At 37.4% G+C, this 27,463-nt stretch overlaps 1 protein-coding gene across 1 annotated transcript in view; it reads right to left on the bottom strand.

Annotated features, from left to right (window-relative positions):
- The window catches only part of LOC126281675 (serine/threonine-protein phosphatase 6 regulatory ankyrin repeat subunit A-like), a 362,879-nt gene that overhangs the window by 60,714 nt on the left and 274,702 nt on the right, over positions 1-27,463 (bottom strand). The window contains exons 16-18 of the mRNA XM_049980838.1: positions 17,572-17,682; positions 11,197-11,295; positions 3,711-4,130 (exon numbers count right to left, since the gene is read on the bottom strand). Of these exons, the coding sequence (XP_049836795.1) occupies positions 3,711-4,130; positions 11,197-11,295; positions 17,572-17,682 (630 nt within the window). The remainder of the gene's footprint in view (positions 1-3,710; positions 4,131-11,196; positions 11,296-17,571; positions 17,683-27,463) is intronic.

A 27,463-nucleotide genomic window follows, 5' to 3' on the forward strand; every position in this document is an offset into this window, starting at 1 on the left:
GAAAGCGGAGGTCGTTCATGCCTCTCACAAGGGAATGGTCCAATAAGACATGTCGAAACATACCTCAAAATATTGTACACAGGAAGAAGACAATGAAAGAAATACACTGCCAAAATTTTAGCTGCTAAGAGGCACTGCAAGTATTTTGTGAAGTTACACATTTTTGCCACGCAAAGAACAGTTTATAACAGCAGATTATACAGCGCTGTCTGCCCAGCATGAGACTCAGCGAATCACTCATGCAGCACTGCGTAGCCATGGACCGCTCAGAAGTGCCCAGATGGAGGCTGCGGGAGAGGGGTGGAGATTATATAAAGTTGGCATCCATTGGAGATCAATCAGACACCAAGGTCACCTGAAGATGGCAAGAAGTCATCTTGCTGAAATATCATGTGTTTTGGATGGAGCTACATGGCTGAATACCCGAGAAATTTTCAAGATTTCTGTGTCCTGGGAAAACCTCAGATCACATACAGTGATTCTCACATATGTGGTAACATTTTGGTAGTCAAACACAGACTGACAGTTACATGATGTTTATTTTTGAACTACATAGCATGAACTGAAATGAAAATTACATAATAAGGCACATTGTTTGTGTAATTACTCCTGGCTTCTGACTGATTTATGCTCTGTGCACCACACTTATTTATAGATGCACATAATATGGAAAATTACAATTTGTTGAAATACAGAGCTATTACATTTCATATATTAACATGAAAATCAGGAAAAATAAAAAGGAACATAAACAAAATGACAGTAACATACTTTTCTTTAAATAACAGTAAAAATAGAAAATGGGGAAATCATTGGTACTACTTTGTGGGAGCACAGTTCATTGTGAAAGAGGTTTCCCAAAATTTACTAGAAATTCTTTGGGAAGGGAAAATTTCTAATTGAAATAATTAACAATCTAGCAAGGAATTTTAGTGAAAATTAGAAATTTTTGGAAAAGATAAATCAGGCTATAAAACTATGGTACTGAATTTTGAAAAGGAATTAGATTTTATGACTGCAGCATTCTAAAAACAAAAATTTTGAATACAAATAACTTTTGAATTATAAAGCTTTTGGAAAAAGTAAAATGTTTGTTGAAAAGAGGAGAATGAGGGTATTCTAATAAAGCGTATTGAGAAGCAGAGAATGAAGGTTTTCAAATAAGCTATATCACATTAGAAAATTACCACTTTTTGCTCATCAAATATTTTTACCTTCAGGTGGTTTACATGTATAATGTATAGTATTTCGTGAATATTTCTTTCAAAAAAATATTTCTGGTGATCTAAATATGCCATCATCATTTGTAAAGACAAAATTACAAAGTGAATGATATAGGATTATGAATTCCAGCCTGAATAAAATCCTGGATATCTTTAGTGACTATTGTATATGTATTATTAACAAAGCAAGATGAGAAAAAAGAATGCTGATATCAGGAGTGGTATAAAAACAACTCGGATAGTCTCACCTTCACCTGTTATAACTCTTGAATGAAAAACTTTTCCCATTATCTTTCTTTCTTTGGTATTTAAGATCTCTATTTTAGAAGCCGACCTCGGGGAAGGTAAGTTTGGATGCCGTAGAAATGTTGGAACTCGTGAGGCAATACTGACCTTATGACTTATTTTAAAAGAAAGATTAAGGAAAGGCAAACCTACATTTCTAGCAGTTGTAGACATAGAGAAAGGTTTTGACAATGTTGACTGGGATACTCACTTTCAAATTCTAAAGGTGGCAGGGGTAAAACACAGGGAGCGAAAGGCTATTTACAATTTGCACAGAAACCAGATGACCAGTTATAAAACTCAAGGAGCATGAAAGGGAATCAGTGGTTGGGAAGGGAGTGCAACAGGGTTTTAGTCTCTCCCTGATGTTATTCAATCTGTGTATTGAGCAAGCAGTAAAGGAAACAAAAGAGAACTTCGGAGTAGGTATTAAAATCCATGGAGAAGAAATAAAAACTTTGATGTTCGCCGATGAGATTGTAATTCTGTCAGAGACAACAAAGGACTTGGAAGAGTGGTTGAACAGAATGGACAGTGTCTTGAAAGGAGGATATAAGATGAACATCAACAAAAGCATAACAAGGATAATGAAATGTAGTCGAATTAAGTTGGGTGATGCTGAGGGAATTAGATTAGGAAATGAGACACTTAGAATAGTAAATGAGTTTTGCTATTTGGGGAGCAAAATAACTGATGATGATCGAAGTAGGGAAGGTATAAAATGTAGACTGGCAACGGGAAGGAAAGCATTTCTGAAAGAGAGAAGTTTGTTAACATCGAGTACAGATTTAAGTGTCAGGAAGTTTTTTATGAAAGTATTTGTATGGAGTGTAGCCGTGTATGGAAGTGAAACATGGATGATACATAGTTTGGACAAGAAGAGAAAAGAAGCTTTTGAAATGTGGTGCTACAGAAGAATGCTGAAGATTAGATGGGTAGATCACATAACTAATGAGGAGGTATTGAATAGAATTGGGGAGACGAGGAGTTTGTGGCACAACTTGACTAGAAGAAGGGACTGGTTGGTAGGACATGTTCTGAGGCATCAAGGGATCACAATTTTAGCATTGGAGGGCAACATGGAGGGTAAAAATCATAGAGGGAGACACTAAGCAGATTCAGAAGGATGTTGGTTGCAGTAAGTACTGGGAGATGAAGAAGCTTGTACAGGACAGAGTAGCATAGAGAGCTGCATCAAACCAGTCTCAGGACTGAAGACCACAACAACAACATTGTAACACATCTCAAAGTTGCTCTCATTCAGAGACAGAGAATACATTTATACATTATTCAACTTGTCCTTAAATATTATTACTGAGAAATATGCTGAAGTTATGCTGAAGAGAAGATACGCTGAACAGAAGGCAGTCATCCAGAAGAACTCAGCTGTAGAATAAATTCATCCCTCAGAGTGCTAATAAAATGCACACACTCATAGTGGTTGATCTTTTCTGTCATGACAGCTTGACTGAACAGTGTTCTCAGCCGACTTGAGTGGTGGGAGCATAGAAGACACACAAGATGGGAGAGGAACAACAGCAGGAGAGAAGGTTTAGGGTGTTAGGAAAGATTGTGTTGATATGTAATATGTACATACGCACAATGCAAGTGGCTGGTGCCATTACAGAGGGGCAAGAGGCCAGCCCAGAGGGGCAGACGCCAACCCAGAGGGCTGCTGGGAAAAGGATTAGGATAAAATTGTAGGGAAAACTATAGGATCCAGTGTGAGATGAAAATATAAGGAAGAGATAATTTCAATGAGGCAGATGAATAAAAACATATCATGAGAACTGAGGGAGCATGAAGGTAGTTCAATGAAGTGATGACAGGAGTACGAGTGGAGGTACATGAATAGCTAGAAATAGTACAGATTGTGGCTAGCATATATCCAGGAATGAAGAATATGTTACAAATACTGTTCAAATATGCAAAATTCAGGAAGTTGGATGTGTATGAGTTGATATCAAACTGACCAGTTGTAGAGCAAGATAATGTGACTCAGACTCTACGTGTAAGTGCTTGTTTGTAATCTTTTTGAAGTAAATTTTCAGTGACTGCTCAGAAATTTTACCTACCTTTCCTAAACTGCTCTCAGTTTCCCTACAGTACCTATCCTTATTTACATAACAGTTGTTGTTATACAAATTAATTTTAATTTCATAAAATTATGCTTATATCAAAACCTATTAGTACTGACTGTACCTTCACATCGCCGACACTAGCTGCGGTATGCAGAGGCATTTTCCCATTGTTGTCCTTTGTAGTGGGACTTGCTCCTTCTGTCAATAATATCTCTACTTCACTGTGTGTAGAGTGCGATTTACTACCATGCTCCACAAGCACTGCTAGTGCTGTTTGTCCTTCCCCATTCCTCTCATCTACAGACACCAGATTCCTCTTTAAGATATGCTCTATGCTGATCAGTCTATTTCTACGACTTCTAGCAGCAAAGTGTAGGACAGTATTTCCATGGCTGTCACAGCCCCATGTTGATGGCCACTTTTCCACAAGATAATCAATGGCTGAAGTGTCCCCAAATTGGGAAGCCTTATGTATGATTTGCTGACCATCTTTATCACTTGCTGTTAAATTAGCTCCAGCATCAAGCAGCAATTGTGCAGCCTACAACAAACAGAAGTTTTTAACATTTATACATTTTCATTTATTGATTTTCTTTAACTGGTAGACTTTAGTTTAATTACATTAGTTGAATGCAGTGACACAGTAAAATTTCATGATTTAATCCAAAAATCTGGGTTTAATCCCTCCTTTGTGCAGTAGAGAAACATTCCAATCAGTAATCTGCAGATAATATTTTTACAAATTACCAATATGATGATACAAGGAATTTTTGTCTAGATCTAAGACTATCTGATCATTCTGCTTTGTATATAGAGTGCCAAAAATCAGAGTAACTAAAATCTGAATCTTATATGACAAGGAATTTTAGTAGAGAATATTTAGATTTTGTTTTGTGATAAGTTAAGTGTCATAAACTAGCCTGTAGAACATAATGTTTCATACTGCACAACCTCTGTTAAATTTTAAGTTTTTATTTTTATTTTATGTGTCTTCAGTGAAACATTCCTCGCAAAATCTTATCAAAAAAAGTAAAAGAATAAACTGATTTGGATTATACCAGGAATAAGAGTTTCTAGTGCCAGAAAAAGCAATTACATAATAAGCTTAAAGTAAATAGAAACCCAAATTTTGTAATTTATGCCTACCACCACAAGACTAACTTTAAGAAAGTTCTATTGTGTAATACCACAACCCTTTTTGGGATCCTGTACCCTATTTCAGTCTCATCTCCACACTCCTGAAGGGGGATATATGTAATATTAGTAATTTACACGTATTTAAACTGTTGCTTTGACATTGTCTACATTGTGTCTCACCAATATATAGAATGGAGGAAACATGTTTCTGGTTATAAGGATTCAAATACACTGAAGATTCTCCATGCTGTAACTTAGTAATTTACACTAATTTGAACTATTATTTTGACATTCTTTACATTGGGCCTCACCAGTATACAGAATGAAGGAAACCTATTGGATTAAAAACTAATGTACCATCATAATTTACACACAATACAAACTACAGACACATGGTAGGAATAAACATGCTATTGTAATTATGGAGTAATTAACAATGAACATTCTGATATTTCAAGTTATTGAGAGATAGATATTTTAAATTGTTCATTCTCCTAATACATGACATGATGATTTTCAGTCAGAATCAAACATGCTCATGTTCTAGCTGGTGTTAGATTATAGAACTGTACTTATGACTATATAGAAATGTAAAACTTTACTCGTAAAAAAATTAATTAATTGAATCTAGCCCTTTCATTCAATAAAATTAATCGATCTGTTTGCTTGTAAATAATAGGATAATTCTCCTTTTAGTTAGTATAGTAATATATATTGTTGCAATGATAAAACATGTAATTTATAGTCTTAATAGAAACAGATTCTTTCCTGCTTTTTTATGAAATTATTCACTATTATTCCATATATCATAATACTCAACTGATGACAGAAGGAAGCCAAGTAAAATTCTTGGGCATTACCCTTGACAAAAGTCTTAACGGGAAGACACATAAGACTTATTGTAAAATAAATTAAATTCCCTAGCTTTGTGATGTTTACTTTATCTGGTGCCACTAATATCAACACCAAAAGACTATCTATCATAGTTACTCTGAGTCAGTTATTCGGCACGAGATAATATTCTGGGGAAATTCTACAAAGAGCACAAGGCTATTAATTATTCTGAAGAAAATCATTAGAAACATGTTTGTTGCCCATAAAATGAGTCATGTCACCCATTATCAAAGAAATTAAAAATCCTAACCATTCCTTCATTGCACATTCTTGAAATTTTGATTTTTGTACATAATAACCAATGTAAACTTGAAAAGTATTGCTTTAACCACAGGTATGGTAATCATCACAAGGAGAACTTCAAACTTCCCTCACATTACTTTCAACTTCATGCTGAGACATAAGTTTATATGAGGCTGCAATATGCAATAGACTACAAGGTAGGAAAACATTAAACATAGACATTGACTCTTTGAAAATATTACTGTATTTTTATTACATGCACTTGCATAATTGTTAATACTGGTATATAATTCATAACTTTCTAAAAAGAATGTGAAAAGATCTTTTGTAAATCATTATATTCATTTCAAACTTGACATGTCTTCTGTACGGCACATCTAATGACCTACACCCTGTATGCAATGATTCTAATAAGTCACATGTCATATATAGTTCAGATCATGATCTTGTTTCAAATTATAGTATAAGTCCAGCAAGCAGCTTACAGTGAGTTCTTTCTTACATCCCTTTAATTTATACCTCTGTCTTCTTTCTTGCATTTTGGGAGGTTTCATCTTTCATCTTTTGGTGAACAACTGACATGACATGACATGAAGATAACTGTTCACACAAAGATGACGAATTTATATACTTGAAATATGTGATGAATAAAATAAATAACATGTGAGGATGTAACTCACTTTTCTAAAGGAGGAGATTAATCGACACTGCAAATTATGTATTAACATTAGCTCTGTGCAATCTTTATGAGCTATTGTTTAGCACAACACTGGAGTAATGATGATTATGAAAGCGCAAATGGGCTAAATCAGAATGGGTGGGAGAAGTACGCAAAGATATAAAGAAAGATTTGATTGGAGGACACATCTATGTATCACAAAATAAGATAAATACAACTTAGCAGCACGTTCACATTGAAAATATTGTATTATTTTAAAATAATTTTATTTCTTATTGCTTGTAATTTCATATCAGTGAACCACATTAAATGTTTGCTGTAAAGTATACCACTCACAGAGCAATAGAAACATTGAGTTGCCAACAGGCACACAAGAAAGAAGAAACATGCTAGCTTCCAAATAAATTCTTTAACTTGCTATCACAGTCCACAATTCTGTTATTAAGTTCTGCTTGTTGAACAAATTTAGTATCCACAAACATAATATCTAAGTGAGTACATCAACAATATTATGAAAGGGACAGATTGCTACTCACTATAAATATGACATGTTGAGCTGCTGAAAGGCACAATGAAGAGACTGTTACTCACTGAATTTTTGGCCAGAGCCATCTTCAGAAAAGAAAGGAAGAGACACAAACATTTACACAAGCAGGTGTACCTCATGCACACATGACTGTTATCTCCGGCCACTCTGCTCAGATTGCAACTGTTGTACTGCATAATATGAGTAATCTGTAGTGGTGCAGGGAAGAGGGAATGATAGCAGGGTACAGGCAGGTGGAGAGAAGAGCACTGTCTGGTGGAAGGGGGGGGGGGGGGGGGGGAGGATCTTGAGTGGAAAAGGAGAGAATCAGAAGAGAAGAAAAGACTTGTTGCTGCACTGAGAGACAGCAAGAAAGAATGGTGGTGCAAACTGGGAAGAGGTGACAGGATAGAGGTGGCGGAAACTGTATGTTATAATAAGTTGAAGCCAGTATAATTTCAGGAGAAACATTATGTTGTAAGGATAACTCTCATTTATGCAATTCTGAAAAGATGGTGGCGGATGAAAGGATCAAATAGCCTAGATTATGAAGCAATCATTAAAATCAAGGATGTTTTGTGACAGAACTGGAATAGGAAGTGCTGTGTGCATGGATTGTGCAGGTCTTGCACCTTGGTCTTCCATAGGGATATGATCCCTGTGGCAAGTGGTTGTGATTGGGACTGTTGTATGATGATAGATAATCAAAGCCCTGACAAAGGATGTGGTTCACTTTTTCCAGTCATGGATAGTATTTGGTGATGACAGCGGCACTCCTTTGTAGCTGATTATTGAGGATCATTGGAGAACTGGGTGTGTGTCCTCCAGGGTGTGGAACATGTCAGATAAACACATTACAAAAATGTAATTATGAAAACTTGAGTTTCATTAATTTTAATGATCTTCAGTCAATAAACAGTAAAATTGCATACATGTATTTACAGGCTTAATACTTACATCTGCTTTCATTAAATCCATTGTCAAAAATTAAAGTACATTATTCATTTCAATGATCATCAGTTAGGAACAGTCAAATTATGTACATGATTTAAAATTAAAATTCCACTGTTTACAGACTTAAGACTTACATTTCATTTCCATACATCCATCATTCACACAATAGGTAGTTACTTGGCTGTTACAACCAACTAACGTCAAAAATTAAAGTATAATGTATTTTCATTACAATGGTCTACTGCACTTGTTGAGAAATTCACAGATGGAATAGGAGTTGGCAACCATAAATTCTTTTAAACTATGTTTAAATTGTGCCATGTCTGAAACTAAACTCTTCATGGTTGCTGGTAACATATTTAAAATATGCATTGCTGAATACTGGACTCCTTTCTGGGCAAGAGTAAGTGATTTCAAATCTTTATGTATATTGTTCTTATTCCTAGTATTGATACTGTGTACTAAGCATTAAGTTGGAAAAAGAGATGTGTTATTTACAACAAACTTCATTAAGTAATATATATATACTGAGAAGCTGTGGTTAGTATGCCCAATTCTTTGAATAGTTTTTGACATCATGTTCTTGGATTTACACTACACATTACTCTTATTATATGTTTCTGTACTCTAAAATTTTTTTCTCGGTTTGTTGAGTTACCCCAAAATATGATACCAGATGACATAATGGAGTGAAAATAAGCAAAATATGCCAGCTTTTTATATTTACATCTCCTATGTCCGACATCATTCTCATTTCAATCACAGACTTGTTTAGGTGCTTTAGCAGTTCATTAGTACATTGCTCCCGACTCAATTTATTATCAAGTTGCAATCCCAAGAATTTTACACTCTCAACTTCTCCTATTTTCATGTCATATTTTATACACACACAAAGGAAATCTCTGCAAGTTCTGAACTGCATATAGTGGGTCTTTTCAAAGTTTAATGACAGTGAATTGCTGCCCTTTCTAAATTTATATTTGATTTAATATTTATTGCAATGTTTGTATCATCTGGAAATCAGACAAACTTGACATCTGATAATGTAACAGATGACAGGTCATTAATATACACAAGAAAAAGTTGTGGACCTAGTGTAGAACCTTGGGGAACGCCACATGTAAATCTTTTTTTCCCAGTCAGATTATGTCTGATTGCCTACTGCTGAAGTGATATGTAATGACACACTTTGTTTTCCATTACTAAGATTTGACTGAAACCATTTTGCAGCACTACCAGTGATGCCATATTATTTTAATTTACTTAAAAAAATGCTGTGATTCACACAGTCAAAAGCCTTTGACAGGTCACTGAACATGCCAGTTGCCTCTGATTTGTTGTCTAATGGAGAAGGACATTTTCACTGTAAGTGTAAATAGCTTTCACAATATCAGAACCCTTAAGAAACCCAAACTGTGACTTTGACAATATGTTATTCTCACTAAAGTGCTTAAGAAGATGTTTGATTATAGCCTTTTCAAATATTTTTGAAAACTCTGGCAAAAGTGAGATCAGTTGGTAATTTGATGTCATTTTTTTGTTCCCTTTCTTGTGGAGAGGTATAACGTCAACATATTTAAGCCAGTCTGGGAATGTTCCTGTGATAAGTGATTGATTACACAAATAACTTAGATATGACTGAGCTCACATGAACACTCTTTTATTAACTTTGTTGATATGTTATCATAACCACTAGAATGCTTTGATTTCAAGGACTTTATGATGGATTCTATTTCTTTGGGTGAAGTAAGTGTCAATTCAGTTTTACTGAGATTGCTTGTGTGCACTGGTCTCAGATATTCCATTGCATTATTTACTGAACCTGGCAACCCCATGCTATCAGTAACAGAGACAAAATACTTGTTTAAAGTATGGCATGGGAAATCTGTTTGTGGACTAGATCTGGGGGATAGTGCCTGTTTGTGAAGATCTTTGGTGGGGGAGGGGGGGGGTGGGTTTGGTTCACACTTTAGGCACCATTTAAAGAACAGGATGTAGGACTATGTTTTAGCCATTGGGAGGGATACTTTTCTGAACTAGTGCAGAAAGATGGGGCAGGGTTCTGCTGTGGCAGGGATGGGGTTGGGGAAACAGTAAATGACATAGGAAATGGGCAAATGAAGGCATAAGGTGGTTGTGAGTGGAGATGGAGTACAGAAAAAGAGGTATTAAAATACTTACAGACTTGCAAAAAACATGCACAAATACATAATTCTTTACTCCCCCCTCTAGCCAGCTTCCCAACAGTGTGCCTGGTAGTCTTATCTGTCACTTTCTAGTCCCTGCATGCTCCACCAGACAGCACTCCTTTCTGCCCCTCCCCCTCGCCCCTCCCCTCACCAAGTACCTTTCTACCTCTTCCTCTTACTTGCCCTACTCCAGAATGCTGCTTCCACTCAATGCTACAGCTGCAGTCTGTCCAGAGTGACTGAAGATAGCAGTCATATGTTCATGAGGTGTGTCTGCTTGTGTAACTGTGTATCAGCTCAGATATTTCACTGTGTGATTTTCACATCTTCGGCTACCAGAAGAATGACATGCATGGACACCAGTTTCAGTCAGATGAGGAACTGCAAGAGTGCATGCAGTTATGGATCCATCAGTGGCTGACCACATTCTATGAAACAGGAATTGAACGTCTCATCTCTCAGTGGGATGAATGTCTTAACACAAGTGATTATTACTTTTGAATGGAACCATTCCATAGACCCATTGTACCAGATGCTTGTTTTTTATTTAGCTGCACCTCATATATTTGCGTACAAATAGGACTGAATAAAACATAGTTCCAACATGAAATTAAACAATGGAAACTCCAAGTTGGAATATAGGTAAAGAATATACACATTCACACAAGCAAGCACACTTAATGCACACATGCTACCAATGATAGCTCTGACCAGTTGGTATCAGTCATGTGTGCATGAGGTGTGCTTACTTGGGTTAATGTGTGTGTTTTCTTTGCTGAAGAAAGCTTTGGCCAAAGGCTATAATGAATACCAGTCTTTTTGCTGTGACTGCAACTAAAGGGGTCATCTTCATGGAGAGTGTAGCAATCTATCCTTTCCCTAATTTAGTTCAAAGTTCTAGTCACTATTTTGCTTACATAGTCTCCTAAAAACAGTAAATAGGGACAGTGTCTAGTAACATAGACTGATAAAGATAACATAGTACCTGCGTAAAGCAGTGTTTAGATGTCATGAGTAATGGAGTTGCACCATTCACATCCATGGAATTAACATCAGCTCCAGCACTGAGTAGAATGTTTATGAGCTGAAACAAGAGAAATATATTATGAGTTGTTTCTAAATTGCAAGTAGTAAGTATTAATACTATGAAGTTTACAACAAAATTTAGATTTACTACTAGAAACTTTAATAAATACAAATAAGCATATGTATGTGCAATCACATAGTTCACAGAATACAAATGGAAGGCAATAAACAACAGCTTGTAATTTATGTGACTGACTTCTATTTTTCAAGTCTTGCAATGGGCTTTGAAATTAAAATAATGTTTTGTTATAGTAATGAAATGTGACAGTTAAGAAGCATTTAGTCAGAAGTGTCCCCATCGGTCATCAATATCAGCCTGTAATGCACAATTCTGTTACCATCAGTCTGATGAAAATTTAGAACAGACATGTTTTGTTGAATACGAGAGTTGTCCATACCATGAATCAGGGGCACTCCATGAATCAGGGGCTAAATGAATAGGTCAATAAAGTGAGATGTAAAGAGTGTAGAAAACTAGACATGTTACAGTTCTCAATGCAATTGAGCATCACTCATCAGATACATTGCTGTTTGAGAGTCAAAATGCACTATTTGAAAATAACTATGCCAGTGTTTTTCATGTTGCAAGAAGAACTGGAATAAATATAAATACTTCTGTACTCTTTTTACAATTAGTCCCATGTTTTCTGAGAAGTACAGACACACTATGGTGGCCGTTGGACCTATTTCAAAAAAATGGCTCTGAACACAATGGGACTTAACGTTTCAGGTCATCAGTCCCCTAGAACTTAGAACTAATTAAACCTAACTAACCTAAGGACATCACACACATCCACACCCGAAGCAGGATTCGAACCTGCGACTGTAGGAGTCGCGCAGTTCCGGACTGAAGTGCCTAGAACCACTCGGCCACCATGGCCGGTGGACCTATTTCACTGTGGCAAATAATTCCAGGTAATTAACTGATAATGAGTGTCAGAATATTAATTCTAAAGCTGCTTATCTCAGACACTGTTTTGCCAGACAATCTTTGTGATACTATACTGCTGACCATCAAATTTTCAACAACAGGAACATTAGTCAATATTGAAATTTTCCTTTTTGTGCATACATAATATAGTATTATTGAATGTGTAGCTGTTCTGGAGGTATATAGCATGCAAAATTTAATACTCAGGTGTAAACGTTTAATCCATTATGGGTGTGGAAACTGTGATGGGAAGATTTCCAGAAATCTACATCTATCTACATCTACATCCATACTCCACAAGCCACCTGACGGTGTGTGGTGGAGGGTACCTTGAGTACCTCTATCGGTTCTCCCTTTTATTCCAGTCTCATATTGTTCGTGGAAAGAAGGATTGTCGGTACACTTCTGTGTGGGCTCTAATCTCTCTGATTTTATCCTCATGGTCTCTTCGCGAGATATACGTAGGAGGGAGCAATATACTGCTTGATTCTTCGGTGAAGGTATGTTCTCGAAACTTGAACAAAAGCCCGTACCAAGCTACTGAGCGTCTCTCCTGCAGAGTCTTCCACTGGAGTTTATCTATCATCTCCTTAATACTTTCGCGATTACTAAATGATCCTGTAATGACGCGCGCTGCTCTCCGTTGGATCTTCTCTATCGCTTCTATCAACCCTATCTGGTACATATGCCACACTGCTGAGCAGTATTCAAGCAGTGGACAAACAAGTGTACTGTAACCTACTTTCTTTGTTTTTGGATTGCATTTCCTTAGGATTCTTCCAATGAATCTCAGTCTGCCATCTGATTTACCAACGATCAACTTTATATGATCATTCCATTTTAAATCACTCCTAATGCATAGTCCCAGATAATTTATGGAAGTAACTGCTTCCAGTTGCTGACCTGCTATTTTGTAGCTAAATGATAAGGGATCTATCTTTCTATGTATTTGCAGCACATTACACTTGTCTACATTGAGATTAAATTGCCATTCCCTGCACCATGCATCAATGCTGCAGATCCTCCTGCATTTCAGTAAAATTTTCCAATGTTACAACCTCTCAATATACCACAGCATCATCTGCAAAAGGCCTCAGTGAACTTCTGATGTCATCCACAAGGTCATTTAAGTATATTGTGAATAGCAGCAGTCCTACGACACTCCCCTGCGGCACACCTCAAATCACTCTTACTTCGGAAGACTTCTCTCCATTGAGACTGACATCCAGTTTATTTTTGTGATGCTTCAATTTTTATCTTATGACAACGACTTTTGTTGCCTAGCAATTCATCAGACAGTTCATAGTTTTTAGTGGATGTAGCATTATGAAGGTTTTTGTGTGGCTGTGGTAAGACAGGAAAAAATGTAAGGTGCAAGCACTGGTGTGGCAAGGTATCTGGAATTATTTATATCAGAAGGTCAACTTGTTTGTATATGTGGTGGCGGGGGGTGGGGGGGGGGGGGGGGGGTATTGGTGTGTGTGTGTCTCTAGGGCCTCCAGTTGGATAGACAGGTCACCTGGTGCAAGCTGACAACACTTCAGCAACTTGATTGTTGTGTATTGATGAGGACAAAAGGATGGTGAAGACAACACAACACTCAGTTCCCAAATGGAAAAAATCTTTAGCCTGGCTGGGAATCAAACCGGACCCTTCGTATGTCATTCCGCCATGCTGATCACTCAGTTATGGATGTGGACCTAAGGTCAACTTAAAGACTGTGTAATCAACGTAACTGGAAAACATAAACCAATATTTAAAGCACTGAATATACTACCTCTACCGTGTATGTTTATTGTTGACACACTAATGTATGTAAAAAATATATAATTGGAAATGACGATAATACTTTAAAAAACGAAGATATACATGATTATAAAACTCAAATAAAATATAACTTGCATGTACCCCCAGCCAGTACCAGTTTGTATCAGAAAAGTACATGCTATCTGGGTATTAAACTCTATAATAGACTATCAAATACTATAAAATGCCTACAAAATATTAGTGCTTTTGAAAGATCTGTCAGAGAATATCTACAGTACCACTGTTCCTACTCAGTAAAGGAATACTTGGACCAGAATAACTGTTAAGAACTAAAGCTACTGTAATTTTTAACAGTGTATCATTGTAAGAACTACAACTATTGAAATTCGTAGCATGTTGAAAAATGATAATTTAAATATGTATCATTTTGAACTTAGTAATAAGTGCAATATCATCCTGTGCACTATACTACATATGATCAGAGGACTCAATAAATAAATAAATAAATATTTTCAAAATTGATTTGTGCACCAGGATTAAAACTAAGAATGCAGCTAAATTTAAGTAATTCCTGGCGCAAGCTGCACATTCACTGTTGACTGGTTTCATTTTTTCTGTCTTGCCACAGCTACACAATGATCTACACAATGCCACAAACAATCACTAAAACCTGAGTATGATCTGATAACAAGTTCGTAGGTGACCTGAAACCAGTCACTGTAAAATGAAAACTATGAAAACTGAGCCATCACAAAAGGCAACTCTGTGTGGTCATTTCTGAAAACCTCTATCATACAGAGTTACCATCTATGACAGCACAAGTGGCTCTAACCTGTCTTGCTCTTTTAATGACAAGCTGTGTACTTTACAGGAATCTGCTTCTGCATTAAGTCTATGACTGAGTGTAATATATCACAAGTTAATAAACTGTTGAAACGAAATGAAATGATGTAATCACATAACCTCGGTGGCCGGGAGAACGCACCTGTGGAAGTTTGGCCATCGAAGTGAATCCCTTTCCAGTTGATGCTACATAGGGTGACTTGTACATCAAACATAATAAAATAATGATGAGGATAACACAACACAGAGACAGTGAAAGGAGAAAATCTCTGACCCAACTGGGTGTCGATCCCATGCCTGCTCCATGACAGTCAGACATGCTGAACGATTACTAACAAAGAGATAGAGGGGCTGGCCAGTACTTACCTCAGCTCAGTACAGCCGATAGAAACACAAAAAACAACCGAAAATTTAAGTTCCTAGCTTTCGGAATAAATGTTCCTTCATCAGGGAGGAGAGAGGGGAAAGAAAGGGAAGAAGGGAAAGTGGATTTAGTTACTCACAACCCAGGTTATGAAGCAACAGGGAAAGGAAAACAGGGAAGGTAGCAAGGATGGAGGCATGGTTGTCAGAGGGAAGCCAAAGATATTCTAGTGCAGGTACTGTGCCAGCTTCAAACCAAAGAGGATGCATACAGAAGTAAAGAGGTGTATAGTATAAAGATGTAGGATGGAAAGATGCATGAATGGCTAAAGAGGAAAGGGAAAGAGGAGAAGACTGAAAAGTAAATGGGAGTGAGGTTGTTTAACGTAGGTTCAGTCCAGAGGGATGGCGGGATGAAAGGATGTGTTGGAGTGCAAGTTCCCATCTCCGCAGTTCAGAGGGACTGGTGTTGGTTGGGAGAAGCCAAATGACACATACAGTGTAGCAGGTTCCTAGGTCCCTAGAATTATGCTGGAGAGCATGCTCCGCTACTGGGTATTGGACATCTCCTAGGCGGACAGTTGGTCTGTGTCCGTTCATGCGCTCAGCCAGTTTAGTTGTTGTCATACCAATGTAAAAGGCTGTGCAGTGCAGGCATGTCAGCTGATAAATGACATGTGTAGTCTCACACGTGGCCCTGCCTTGAATTGTGTATGTTTTCCTAGTAGCGGGGCTGGAGTAGGTGGTTGTGGGGGGATGCATGGGGCAGGTTTTGCAGCGGGGTCGGTGACAGGGGTAGGAACCGCTGGGTAGAGAAGGTAGTCTGGGAATATTGCAGGGTTTAACAAGGATGTTACGGAGGTTAGGGGGACGACGAAAGGCAACTCTGGGTGGTGTGGGGAGAATTTTGTCAAGGGATGATCTCATTTCAGGGGTTGACTTGAGAAAGTCATATCCCTGGCGGAGTAATTTATTGATGTATTCGAGGCCAGGATAATATAGGGTGACAAGGGGGATACTTCTGTGTGGTCTGAGGGTAGGAATATTGTTGTTGGATGGGGAGGAATGTATTGCTCGCGAGATCTGTTTGTGGACAAGGTCTGCAGGATAGTTGCGGGAGAGGAAAGCACTGCCAACCTCTTCATGGGCCGCATGGAGGAGGCTTTCCTGAAGACCCAACAGCTGCTTCCCCTGGCCTGGTATAGGTTTATAGATGACATCTTTGTGGTCTGGACTCATCTCTCCAGTGACGAATCCCTCAACAATTACACCAATAACCTGACCAGTGCTTTCCTTCTCAAGTCAACCCCTGAAATGAGATCATCCCTTGACAAAATTCTCCCCACACCACCCAGAGTTGCCTTTCGTCGTCCCCCTAACCTCCGTAACATCCTGGTTAAACCCTGCAATATTCCCAGACTACCTTCTCTACCCAGCGGTTCCTACCCCTGTCACCGACCCCGCTGCAAAACCTGCCCCATGCATCCCCCCACAACCACCTACTCCAGCCCCGCTACTAGGAAAACATACACAATTCAAGGCAGGGCCACGTGTGAGACTACACATGTCATTTATCAGCTGACATGCCTGCACTGCACAGCCTTTTACATTGGTATGACAACAACTAAACTGGCTGAGCGCATGAACGGACACAGACCAACTGTCTGCCTAGGAGATGTCCAATACCCAGTAGCGGAGCATGCTCTCCAGCATAATTCTAGGGACCTAGGAACCTGCTACACTGTATGTGCCATTTGGCTTCTCCCAACCAACACCAGTCCCTCTGAACTGCGGAGATGGGAACTTGCACTCCAACACATCCTTTCATCCCGCCATCCCTCTGGACTGAACCTACGTTAAACAACCTCACTCCCATTTACTTTTCAGTCTTCTCCTCTTTCCCTTTCCTCTTTAGCCATTCATGCATCTTTCCATCCTACATCTTTATACTATACACCTCTTTACTTCTGTATGCATCCTCTTTGGTTTGAAGCTGGCACAGTACCTGCACTAGAATATCTTTGGCTTCCCTCTGACAACCATGCCTCCATCCTTGCTACCTTCCCTGTTTTCCTTTCCCTGTTGCTTCATAACCTGGGTTGTGAGTAACTAAATCCACTTTCCCTTCTTCCCTTTCTTTCCCCTCTCTCCTCCCTGATGAAGGAACATTTATTCCGAAAGCTAGGAACTTAAATTTTCGATTGTTTTTTGTGTTTCTATCGGCTGTACTGAGCTGAGGTAAGTACTGGCCAGCCCCTCTATCTCTTTGTTAGTAATTGTTTCACATCTTTATATGAGATTTTCCATTAATTAGTTAGACATGCTGAACGCTCAGCCAAGGGGGCAGACAAAAAGTTGTTAATCTCATACCTTACAGTTTCCTGTCTTTGCTGCACAATGAAGTGGTGTTATGCCATTATGATCTTTAAGATTCACATTGGATCCAGCTTGTAGAAGCCTTTCAGCAAACTTTGGAACATCCTGCAACAGACCATTCCTATGTTATTCATTGTCAGAGTCATGTGAAAAAAGAATGTGAAAAGAATTGTGGGACACTATAATTACAATAAATGAATTAATTTGATTATAGTACCATCCAGGACAATCTGTCAGCTGCAGACTTTTTCACGTTTTGCCAAGCTATTAACTCCAGTAAAATAAATTTCATTGTAGTAAATGAAGTATTTCGTCACATTTCAAGCACAATAAAAGTGGAGACTCTTAATCCCCTTGTCCTCTGTAAAGACATGCCAAGTTTGTAAAGGGGCTGTCCATATGTGTTCTGCCTATAGATCATTATTTGATTATAAGGCTTGGTGGTAGCAGTTTACATAGAACAAGAACATCAGCCGCAATGAAGAGAGTATCAGGTCAATGAAAATCCAAACAGTGTCATTCAGCACCCAGCTCATCTTCCTTAGTTAACAGAGTAGTGTAATTCATCTGGCAAGGACATATACAACCAACAAAAATGAAGAAGGATTGGCCCTCTTTCATCACTTTCGTATAATTAGCTTCATGTTCCATGAACCTTTTTTATGATTAATTGCAATGAAGTGGATGAGTCATTTTATGGTTTTATTACACATTAATTTGTAAATATGGCTACATGTCAGACATTTACAAGGATTTTTTACCTTCCTGACGTAAATTAGTATATCACATATATCACCTTTTACGTATTATGCAAATAAAAATTCTTCCTTGGAATAGGAATCACTGAGGGAAACTTCATTCGTGTTTCTCAAATTTAACCTTGCTCTCTGCCAGGTATCATATATCATGGGGTAGGTTGATAAACATTTTGGTGGCACCAATGTGCATCCCTTTCTTGGCTAAAGTTAACCTTGATACTGAGTAACATCAACCATTTCTCCTGGTGTTGCAACTGTATACATAATTGTTCCTGTAATATGTTATTTACAACAAACATCATATACTGTGAAGCAATAGTCCTTAAACAGATGTCTACGAGGCGATCAGGAGTGAGTAACACACATTATTCTTAAAGCACCTTTTCGAGCAATGAAAATTTTATTTCTTAATGATGAGTCCCAAAGGGCATTATTGAATGAAAGTAGCACAAGTATGTAATTTATTTCATTGACCAAATTTTCTGTTGGTGCTTGGCAGAACATGATAATAACATTAAAAAGGGAAAAACTTCCTATTTTTTGCAGAGCATTAGGAACTGTTTTCCTTTTTAACATTGTAATTTATTCATTTGTCCCTCGTTAATATTTTCAATGACTTGTAGTGCAACTGTTGCTGAACAGAAGTGTTTCAGAAGTTCAACAGCGTATTTTAACATTTTAAATTCTCATCAATAGAGACATCTCAAAATTGTAAAGTTTCCACCCTAGCTGTTTTAAATGAATTTATATATAGTTTGATAAGTTTGCGGACTCACCAGCAGACATCAGCAATAGAGTAATGAGGTTTCCACTTAATAACTGGTTGTCCTTTATAGAACACATAACCCATCAGTGCTCCAGGTAGAGATCTGTGGTGCAGACATCTCTTTAAGTACTACATGAGGTGCACCCATGCATGCAAGTGTCACTGTCATGGCAAAAATACATGAACTAAGACACAAATTGTTGTCACATCCACCTTATTTGCCTGATTTGACTCCATGAGACTTTCATCTCTTCCCTGATCTCAAAACTTTTACCTCAGTGGACGGGGAAGCTATTCAAATGGAAAACTGACAGATAAAGTTGACACATATTATACAGTCCTGGAGGAACCTAATTTTCAAGATGAGATCAAGACACTGGAACATTGCTAGACCACATGCATTGGTGTACAGTATGACTAAATTGAAAAATAAAAAGTTTTCACTGAGGTAAGTTTTCCTTTCTATTTCATCCAAGAACTTTTCAAATTACCAGTACCCTCATAATTTCTTCATTTAAGTAAAACATTCATTCTTTCCAAATTATCCCCTTAAAGTATGCAGTTATTTTACAGTTTATGTCACTTTACAACAAAATACCTAACACTTTAGGCTGTTTATCAGCAAGGCAAGTTTATGTTCTGTGCATTCCTTCTTCTTGAGGGTTCAATAATACCATTTTTTCATTCACTATTAGTTTGTTGTACATGATACCAACTATATACATTGTTCAAAGTTTCTGTTATAAACTTTTCAAGAGGTTTGTATATCTAAAACTAGTTAAGATATTTGTGATACATGTGAACTGAATAGGAATCTGGCTATACTCATTTCATATCAAGGCATTAACATAGAATACTGCTGAGGTGGGCTTGAAATATTTTCATTTATAGTGCATATTTCTTTCTATGTCAAGCTCATCTTTCCACTGATTACCTGTGAACTTTTAGTCTATAATTTTCAATAGTGGAAGTGCAATACAATATGAAGTGGTGGGCATGTTAATTAATAAACACTTACACACAGCATTTATTGTTTCTGGGCAATTTATTCCCACAAAATATATAGCCCTTGATAATGCCAAATGCTAATCACCAAGATATTCTTGAAACACATATGCCACTGATAATAATGGTTCACAGCTTATTTACAAATCAATGCATGATACAAACATCAACACATAACTTTGTTCATCCACCATTGATATTACTATTTTAACATAGTTATCTTGAGAATTCTAATAGTATTTCCATGCAGTACACTTCACTTTTCAACATAGTCCAAGCTCCCAACTGACTCCAACTGTAACTCCACTGAAATTCCTCCACAAATTTACAGTGTCACCCTGTGGCGGGAATTTGAAATTACATCTTAATTAATCAATAAGTTTTGTATCACAGGCCATTACACTATTGATTTCTCAGAATCATGAACAATTGGTCTACAAGGGTAGCTAAGTTGTTGGTTCTTATGTTTCAGTTTTGATGGAAGTATTTTTATTTGGTAATGATATTGTGGTTTCTTCAAATCCTGATATCTTCTGAATCAATGACACCACAATGTTTTGGGTTGGTTGCAGTATGTATGCAATAATAAGAATATAAAACCCTTTACAAAATGTTGATAAATTCTTGTACCCTTATGGTGCAGCCACGTTTTTATATTTGTGGGAACAAGATAATGAAGAGTGTCTGAAGCATGTTAAATGGTTGGGTTAAGCATGCTTCATTGCAGGTTCCAGCACAGATCCTACAGTATATCATTATTAATGAACTGGTAGTCAGAATAGTGCCTATTTTAATTAGTGTTTTCACAAAATTGCAACTGAATCATCTGTTTCCACTGATTTGGATAGAAATCAGCCAGTTGGTTATGCTAAAGACACCTGCTCTGAGAAGTTCATTCATTTACATGTTTTGATAAATTACATCAAATGCCTTGGATAGGGTAGGCATGTCCCAGTAATACTTACTCTATTATCCAACTTAACAATTTAACAAATGACAGTGTCAGCTGAGAAACTTATTTTGAAACCATGTTGTGCTGTGGACAGGAACTGATAGTTAACTGAGAACTCTGACAACCTATTTGATAAAGTATTTTATTGTGTGTTTTGGAATGCAAAAAGTATTGCAATAAGTATATAATTGGTCCCATTCCTCTGGGGAAGATCCTGTTGTAAAAGAACTTTCAAACAAATGGAAAGTGTCTGATCAATAAAGTAATCACTACTCTTAGTAATGTATTATTTTACACTGTTAATTTTTAGCACGATATTTTGAGTTAAAATTTGTAACCCTGTAACATATTTCTTGAACTTTACTGGAAGAATAAGGAGAGAAGCTGGTTTCGATGTTTGAAGTTTCTAGTAACATATGGCTTGATGTTATTTAAGTATTTCATTCCACTAACTAAATGTTCATATGTGAAAATATGTGTTAAAATGTCAATAATTCCTTCTTGATTAGTTTTATTTCTCCATTAGGATCCAACTGCAAGTTTCAGTTTTTATGAACTATCAATGTCTTGTGAACTGCAGTAGATACACTGGTTTCCGTGAGATCACCGAAGTTAAGCACAGTGGCATGTGCTGTTGCTGTTTTTCGGGGTACACTCAGCCTCATGATGCCAACTGAGGAGCTATTCGACCAATTAGTAGCGACTTCAGATAAGAATACCATCATAACAGCCAGGAGAGCGGTGTGCTGACCCCACAATCCCCTATCCGCATCCTCCACTGAGGTTCCCCCCCTCCCCTTCATTGTCTTTCAGTATCCGTAGGTATACACATTTGGATGTCTGTGCAGTTGTGAGTGTGTGTGAGATAATGTGTGTACTTTTGCTAGAAAAAGAGCAAATGCTCGAAAGTTAGTGTTGATGCTGTTTCTTGTTATATGTTTCTGTGTTCCATGTATTGGTCTACTTATAGATGAGTGGCTGTCCATCTCTTACTTTATGTATTTCTCCATCCTGGAAATTCCATTATTGTTACACACTGTCTGTTTTCTGTTTTATTATATTTCATACAGATTTCACCTTGTAATTGGCAGTTCTGATATAGTTATTTAAGGTTTTATTTGCCTCTTTTACATCATATCTGAAGCATAGTTTTTAACTTAAATTCAGAAGATGCATCTTTCAGTACAGTTAAAATAAATACAAATATTTAGTCTTATGGGTGCTAGAGCTTTTCAAACCACAGATCACTTATTTTGGGAATCTTGGAGAACTGTTCAGCTTTTGCAGAAACAACAAGCAATGTGGAGGAAAATAAGTTTGAGAAACAGAGTGATACCTGCCCTCTACCACTTTCCTACCTTTCATCTGGTTTAGTACTATGACGACAACATCAGATGTCCACAGTAAATGATAACAGCCAAACATTTGCAGGATAATGATTTATTGAAATACTTGACCACTGTTCAGAGTATCTAAATATACCTTCATCAGAAGCAAAAATACACTAAAATCACATCCTGCAGTGGAGGTGCATAAAACAATTGTGCCAAATGCACTGTCAGTTGCTGCTTCAGCCATATTTAAAATTTTGAAACATCAGATGTACTTATGACATTGATAAAAGAACTAAGGGCACAAATTTTGAAAAGTACTCTATCCTTTTCAATGAAATACTGTATTTAAAAGGCAATGAGTAACATAACATAGTGGGTTCAACTTCCATGAACACTCTTCCCCATCAAAGGCTCCAACAAATAATATAAGGTTGTATACATTCCCAAGTCTGTCATTATGAAAGTAGCTGAAGACCCATCTAGAGGATTAAATCCAATACTAACCTAACAAATGAAAATGCTTATGACCCCTGAAAGTTGGCATCTACATGCAGCATGAGGAACAGAAGTGGTAATATTGAACTGTGTAAAATAAAATCATCATAACTTCAGAATGGTTTGCATTAGAGTGTTCAAACTGCATGGTGGGCTAAGAGGCATGATGAGAATTAGTGTGCACATGTATGGTCTGGTTTAGTGACTAAGTCCACTTTCATTTTGATGGGTTTGTCAATAAGCAAAATTGGTGCTTTTGGGGGACTGAGAATCTGCATTTCATGATGGAGAAGTCTCTTCACACAGAACAGGTGACTGTGTGGAGTGCAATGTGCAGTCATAGAATAATCAGTGTGATATTCCTTGATAGCACAGTGACTACCGAACAGTACATGAAGGTTTTGGAAGATGATTTTGTCCCCATTATCCAAAGTGACTCTGATTTCAACAAGAAGTGCTTCATGCACAAATGGAGCTCAGCCCTATCGAAGCAGGAGAGCGTTCAATGTCATGGAGAAGCACTTTGGGGACCACATTCTTGCTCTGGGGTACCTAGAGGCCACTGACATGACCCTCAATTACCCAACATATTATCCACATCTGAACAGATTGTACACATTTTGTGGGGCTATATTAAAGACAAGGTGTACAGAAATAGTGTCCACACCATTGCTGAGTGGAAAAAAGCCATTCAGGAGGTCATAAACATATTTGATGTTCCAAAACATCTGCAGGTCATACAGAATTTTCCTATTTGTCTGTGCCACATCATCACCAATGAGGGCAGGCATATAGAACATGTCATAATCTAAATCCGAATAAGTGTAGTGTTGAATAAAGTGTGTGCACCATAGTTTTAACTAATTTATGTTTTTTCCATATAGTTCAACAATTGTCACCCTGTAGTTTGAAAGTGTATGGCTTGTAGTTTTCAAAAGACAGGAGCACACATGTATTAACTCTGACAGTTAATAAAAAAATTTAGAGATGGAACTGAAGAATCAAAATTCGGCAAGGACAGAATTTTAATGCTATTCTGACACAGGTGGACTCACCTGAACTTTATGGGGAACACAGCCAGGCTGAATTTTCTAAATCAGAGAAAATTTATCAATTAAAAATGGACAGCTGGGTTTACTGATATTTTATGGTGATGATTCGTTATGGATGGGACTGCAGATTGAAATAAAAGAAGAGGCTGCTTCAGAAAGGACAAGCCAAATAAGTGTATGAGAGGTTCGTGCCAACAGTTTGGGGAAAGATGTTGTAGTTGTGGTCTTCATTATTGAGACTGGTTTGATGCAACTCTCCATGCTTCTCTATCCTGTGCAAGCTTCATCATCTCCAAGTACCTACTGCAACCTACATCCTTCTGAATCTGCTTGGTGTATTCATCTCTTGGTCTCCCTATACGATTTTTACCCTCCACACTGCCCTCCAATACTACATTGGTGATCCCTTGATGCCTCAGAACATGTCCTACCAACCGATCCCTTCTTCTAGTCAAGTTGTGCCACAAACTTCTTTTCTCCCCAATCCTATTCAATACCTCTTCATTAGTTATGTGATGCACCCATCTAATCTTCAGCATTCTTCTGTAGCACCACATTTCAAAAGCTTCTATTCTCTTCTTGTCCAAACTATTTATCATCCATGTTTCACTTCCATACATGGCTACACTCCATACAAATACTTTCAGGAACTGCTTCCTGACACTTAAATCTATATTCGATGTTAACAAATTTCTTTTCTTGATATTCATACAAGTGGCTCTTTTTTCTCCAAAGGTCTCTTTAATTTTCCTGTAGGCAGTATCTATCTTACCCCTAGTGAGATAAGCCTCTACATCCTTACATTTGTCCTCTAGCCATCCCTGCTTAGCCACTTTTCACTTCCTGTTTGTATTCCTTTTTGCCTGCTTCATTTACTGCATTTTTATATTTTCTCCTTTCATCAATTAAATTCAATATTTCTTCTGTTACCCAAGGATTTCTACTAGCCCTTGTTTTTTTACCTACTTGATCCTCTGCTGCCTTCACTACTTCATCCTTCAGAGCTACCCATTCTTCTTCTACTGTATTTCTTTCCCTCATTCCTGTCAAATGTCTCCTTATGCTCTCCCTGAAACTCTGTACAACCTCTGGTTCTTTCAGTTTATCTAGGTCCCATCTCCTTAGATTCCCACCTTTTTGCTGTTTCTTCAATTTTAATCTACAGTTCATAAGCAATAGATTGTGGTCAAAGTCCACATCTGCCCCTGGAAATGTCTTACAATTTATAATTTGGTTACTAAATCTCTCTGTCTTACCATTATATAATCTGTCTGATACCTGCTAGTATCTCCAGGATTCTTCCATGTATACAACCTTCTTTCATGATTCTTGAACCAAGTGTTAGCTGTGATTAAGTTATATGGGGAAAGTTATGATGTTACCAATATTCACAATAACACTGATTTCTTCTCCACCTTTGTGATGTCAGGTAAATTTTATTTCAGTAGATTTGTATTAGCTCTGTTCTCAAGTTATCTTCTATTTCATGTGAAATTTTATAGATTGTGACAAATCAGCAGCATACACCTCAGTGATTTGGACCTGTACAGTGCTGACAATCATTTTAGCCCATGGTCAATGACCGTGAGAAGATGAGATCCGTATTGTCAAAAGCCTTGGTATGATGTATTACAATAATTAAAATCAAACACTTTATGACTGAGCCTGCAATTAATATAAGAAATATATTGAGCCTCTGTTAAGAACTGGTTGATGGCATGTATCGTCCTTTCACAATGACTATGTTTGTATTGAAAACTGCAAGAGAGAAATTTATCAACACATATTTATTTATTTATTTATTTATTTATTTATTTATGCATTTATTTTACCTGGCAAGATTAGGGCCTTCAGGCCCTCTCTTACACCTAACCAGGCATACTCAGATTGAACGAGTTACAGTTTCTAAATAACATTAAGGACATTTAACGTATTATGCAGTATTGATGTTAAACAAAAAAAATTGAGATTATAACAGTAGTACAATGATAATTATAACAATAAAAATAATTATAACAATCAAGAATAATAATGATAATAATAATGATGATAATAATAATAATAATAATAATGATAATAATAATAATAATAATAATAATAATGATAGTGACTAAGTATATGAAAGTAAACATACTTTTCTTTTGTGAATGTCAGTCCCATTGTTAGTTGGGAATTTTCTCGTTATATTCTTGCAGCTTGTGAGTTATTCTCATCGATCAGAGACATAACACGATAGAATGGGGTGAAAGAGATATGTAAGAGGTAGATAGGTTAGAGGAAGAGAAAAAGAATGGTAAAATTTGAAGCTGTGATGGAGAGGAGAAAGAAAGAGATGGGAGGGGCACAACAATGGTGGCTATACCGTCCCTAATATGTAAGTTTTGAGTTCCCTCTTGAATGTTGAGTAGTTCTGGATAAGACGCAGATCACAGGGGAGTGCGTTCCATAGTCGTATGGCTGAGATGGAGAATGACACGGAGAAAGATTTTGTGTTATGTAAAGGTACAGCCAAGATGATAGACGTATCCAATCTGGTATTGCGATTGTGGAATGATGATAGGTGTTTAATGTGAGAAGATAAGTATTGGGAGGACCAGCGGCTAAGAAATCGATGAAGTAAGCACATCGTGTGGAGATCGCGTGCCTTATGTGGGCGTATCCAACCTAGCTGGGAGTATGAAGGACTGATATGATCATACAACCGAATATTGCACACGTATCTAACGCAAGCATTCATCACTAGCTCGAGGCATCTAGAATTTTCACTATTTGTGCCGTGTTGAACTACATCACAGTAGTAAAGATTAGGCAAGACTAGTGTTTGGACTAATTTTTGTTTAACATGGGTTGGAAATATTTTTCTAAATTTTTGAATTGCATGTAGGGAGGAGAGCGATTTCTGGCAAGCTGTGACTGTTTGTTCTTCCCCGTTTAGGTGTTCATCCAAGATTATTCCAAGGTCTTTTACTGTTTTTTGGTATGGTAGTTGGGTACCATTGAGGAGTATTTTAGGGACCGTTTCGCGAAAGTACCGGCTTATTAACTTTGGATGAGATATAAGTGTGAGCTGGGATTTCTTGGGGTTTAGTTTCAGACCTAGGTTCTGTGCCCATCGAGAAACAGAGCAAAGATCTGCGTTCATACTCGCTACTGCGCCAGCAATGTTTTTGGGGCTTGCACTTATGTACAGTTGGATGTCGTCAGCATATAGATGGTAGCTGCAGGAGTGAATCACTGAAGAAATATCATTAATGTACAGTGAGAAGAGTAGTGGACCAAGGATGGAGCCTTGGGTAACTCCAGAGTGCACGCTTTTCCATGATGACTTTTCTGACCCACAAACGACTTGTTGACTTCTGTTTTTGAGGTAGCTGTCGAACCAGTGTATTGCGCTGATTGAGAAATTCAGCTGTTTCATTTTAATTAGTAATATATCAAAGTCAACTGTGTCAAAAGCCTTGCTAAAGTCAAGCAGTGTTAGGATAGTAGCTTCACGTCTGTCCATAGCATGTTTAATGTCATCA

This window comes from Schistocerca gregaria, chromosome 1 (genome assembly GCF_023897955.1).
Source record: "Schistocerca gregaria isolate iqSchGreg1 chromosome 1, iqSchGreg1.2, whole genome shotgun sequence".
NCBI classification, from domain to species: domain Eukaryota; kingdom Metazoa; phylum Arthropoda; class Insecta; order Orthoptera; family Acrididae; genus Schistocerca; species Schistocerca gregaria.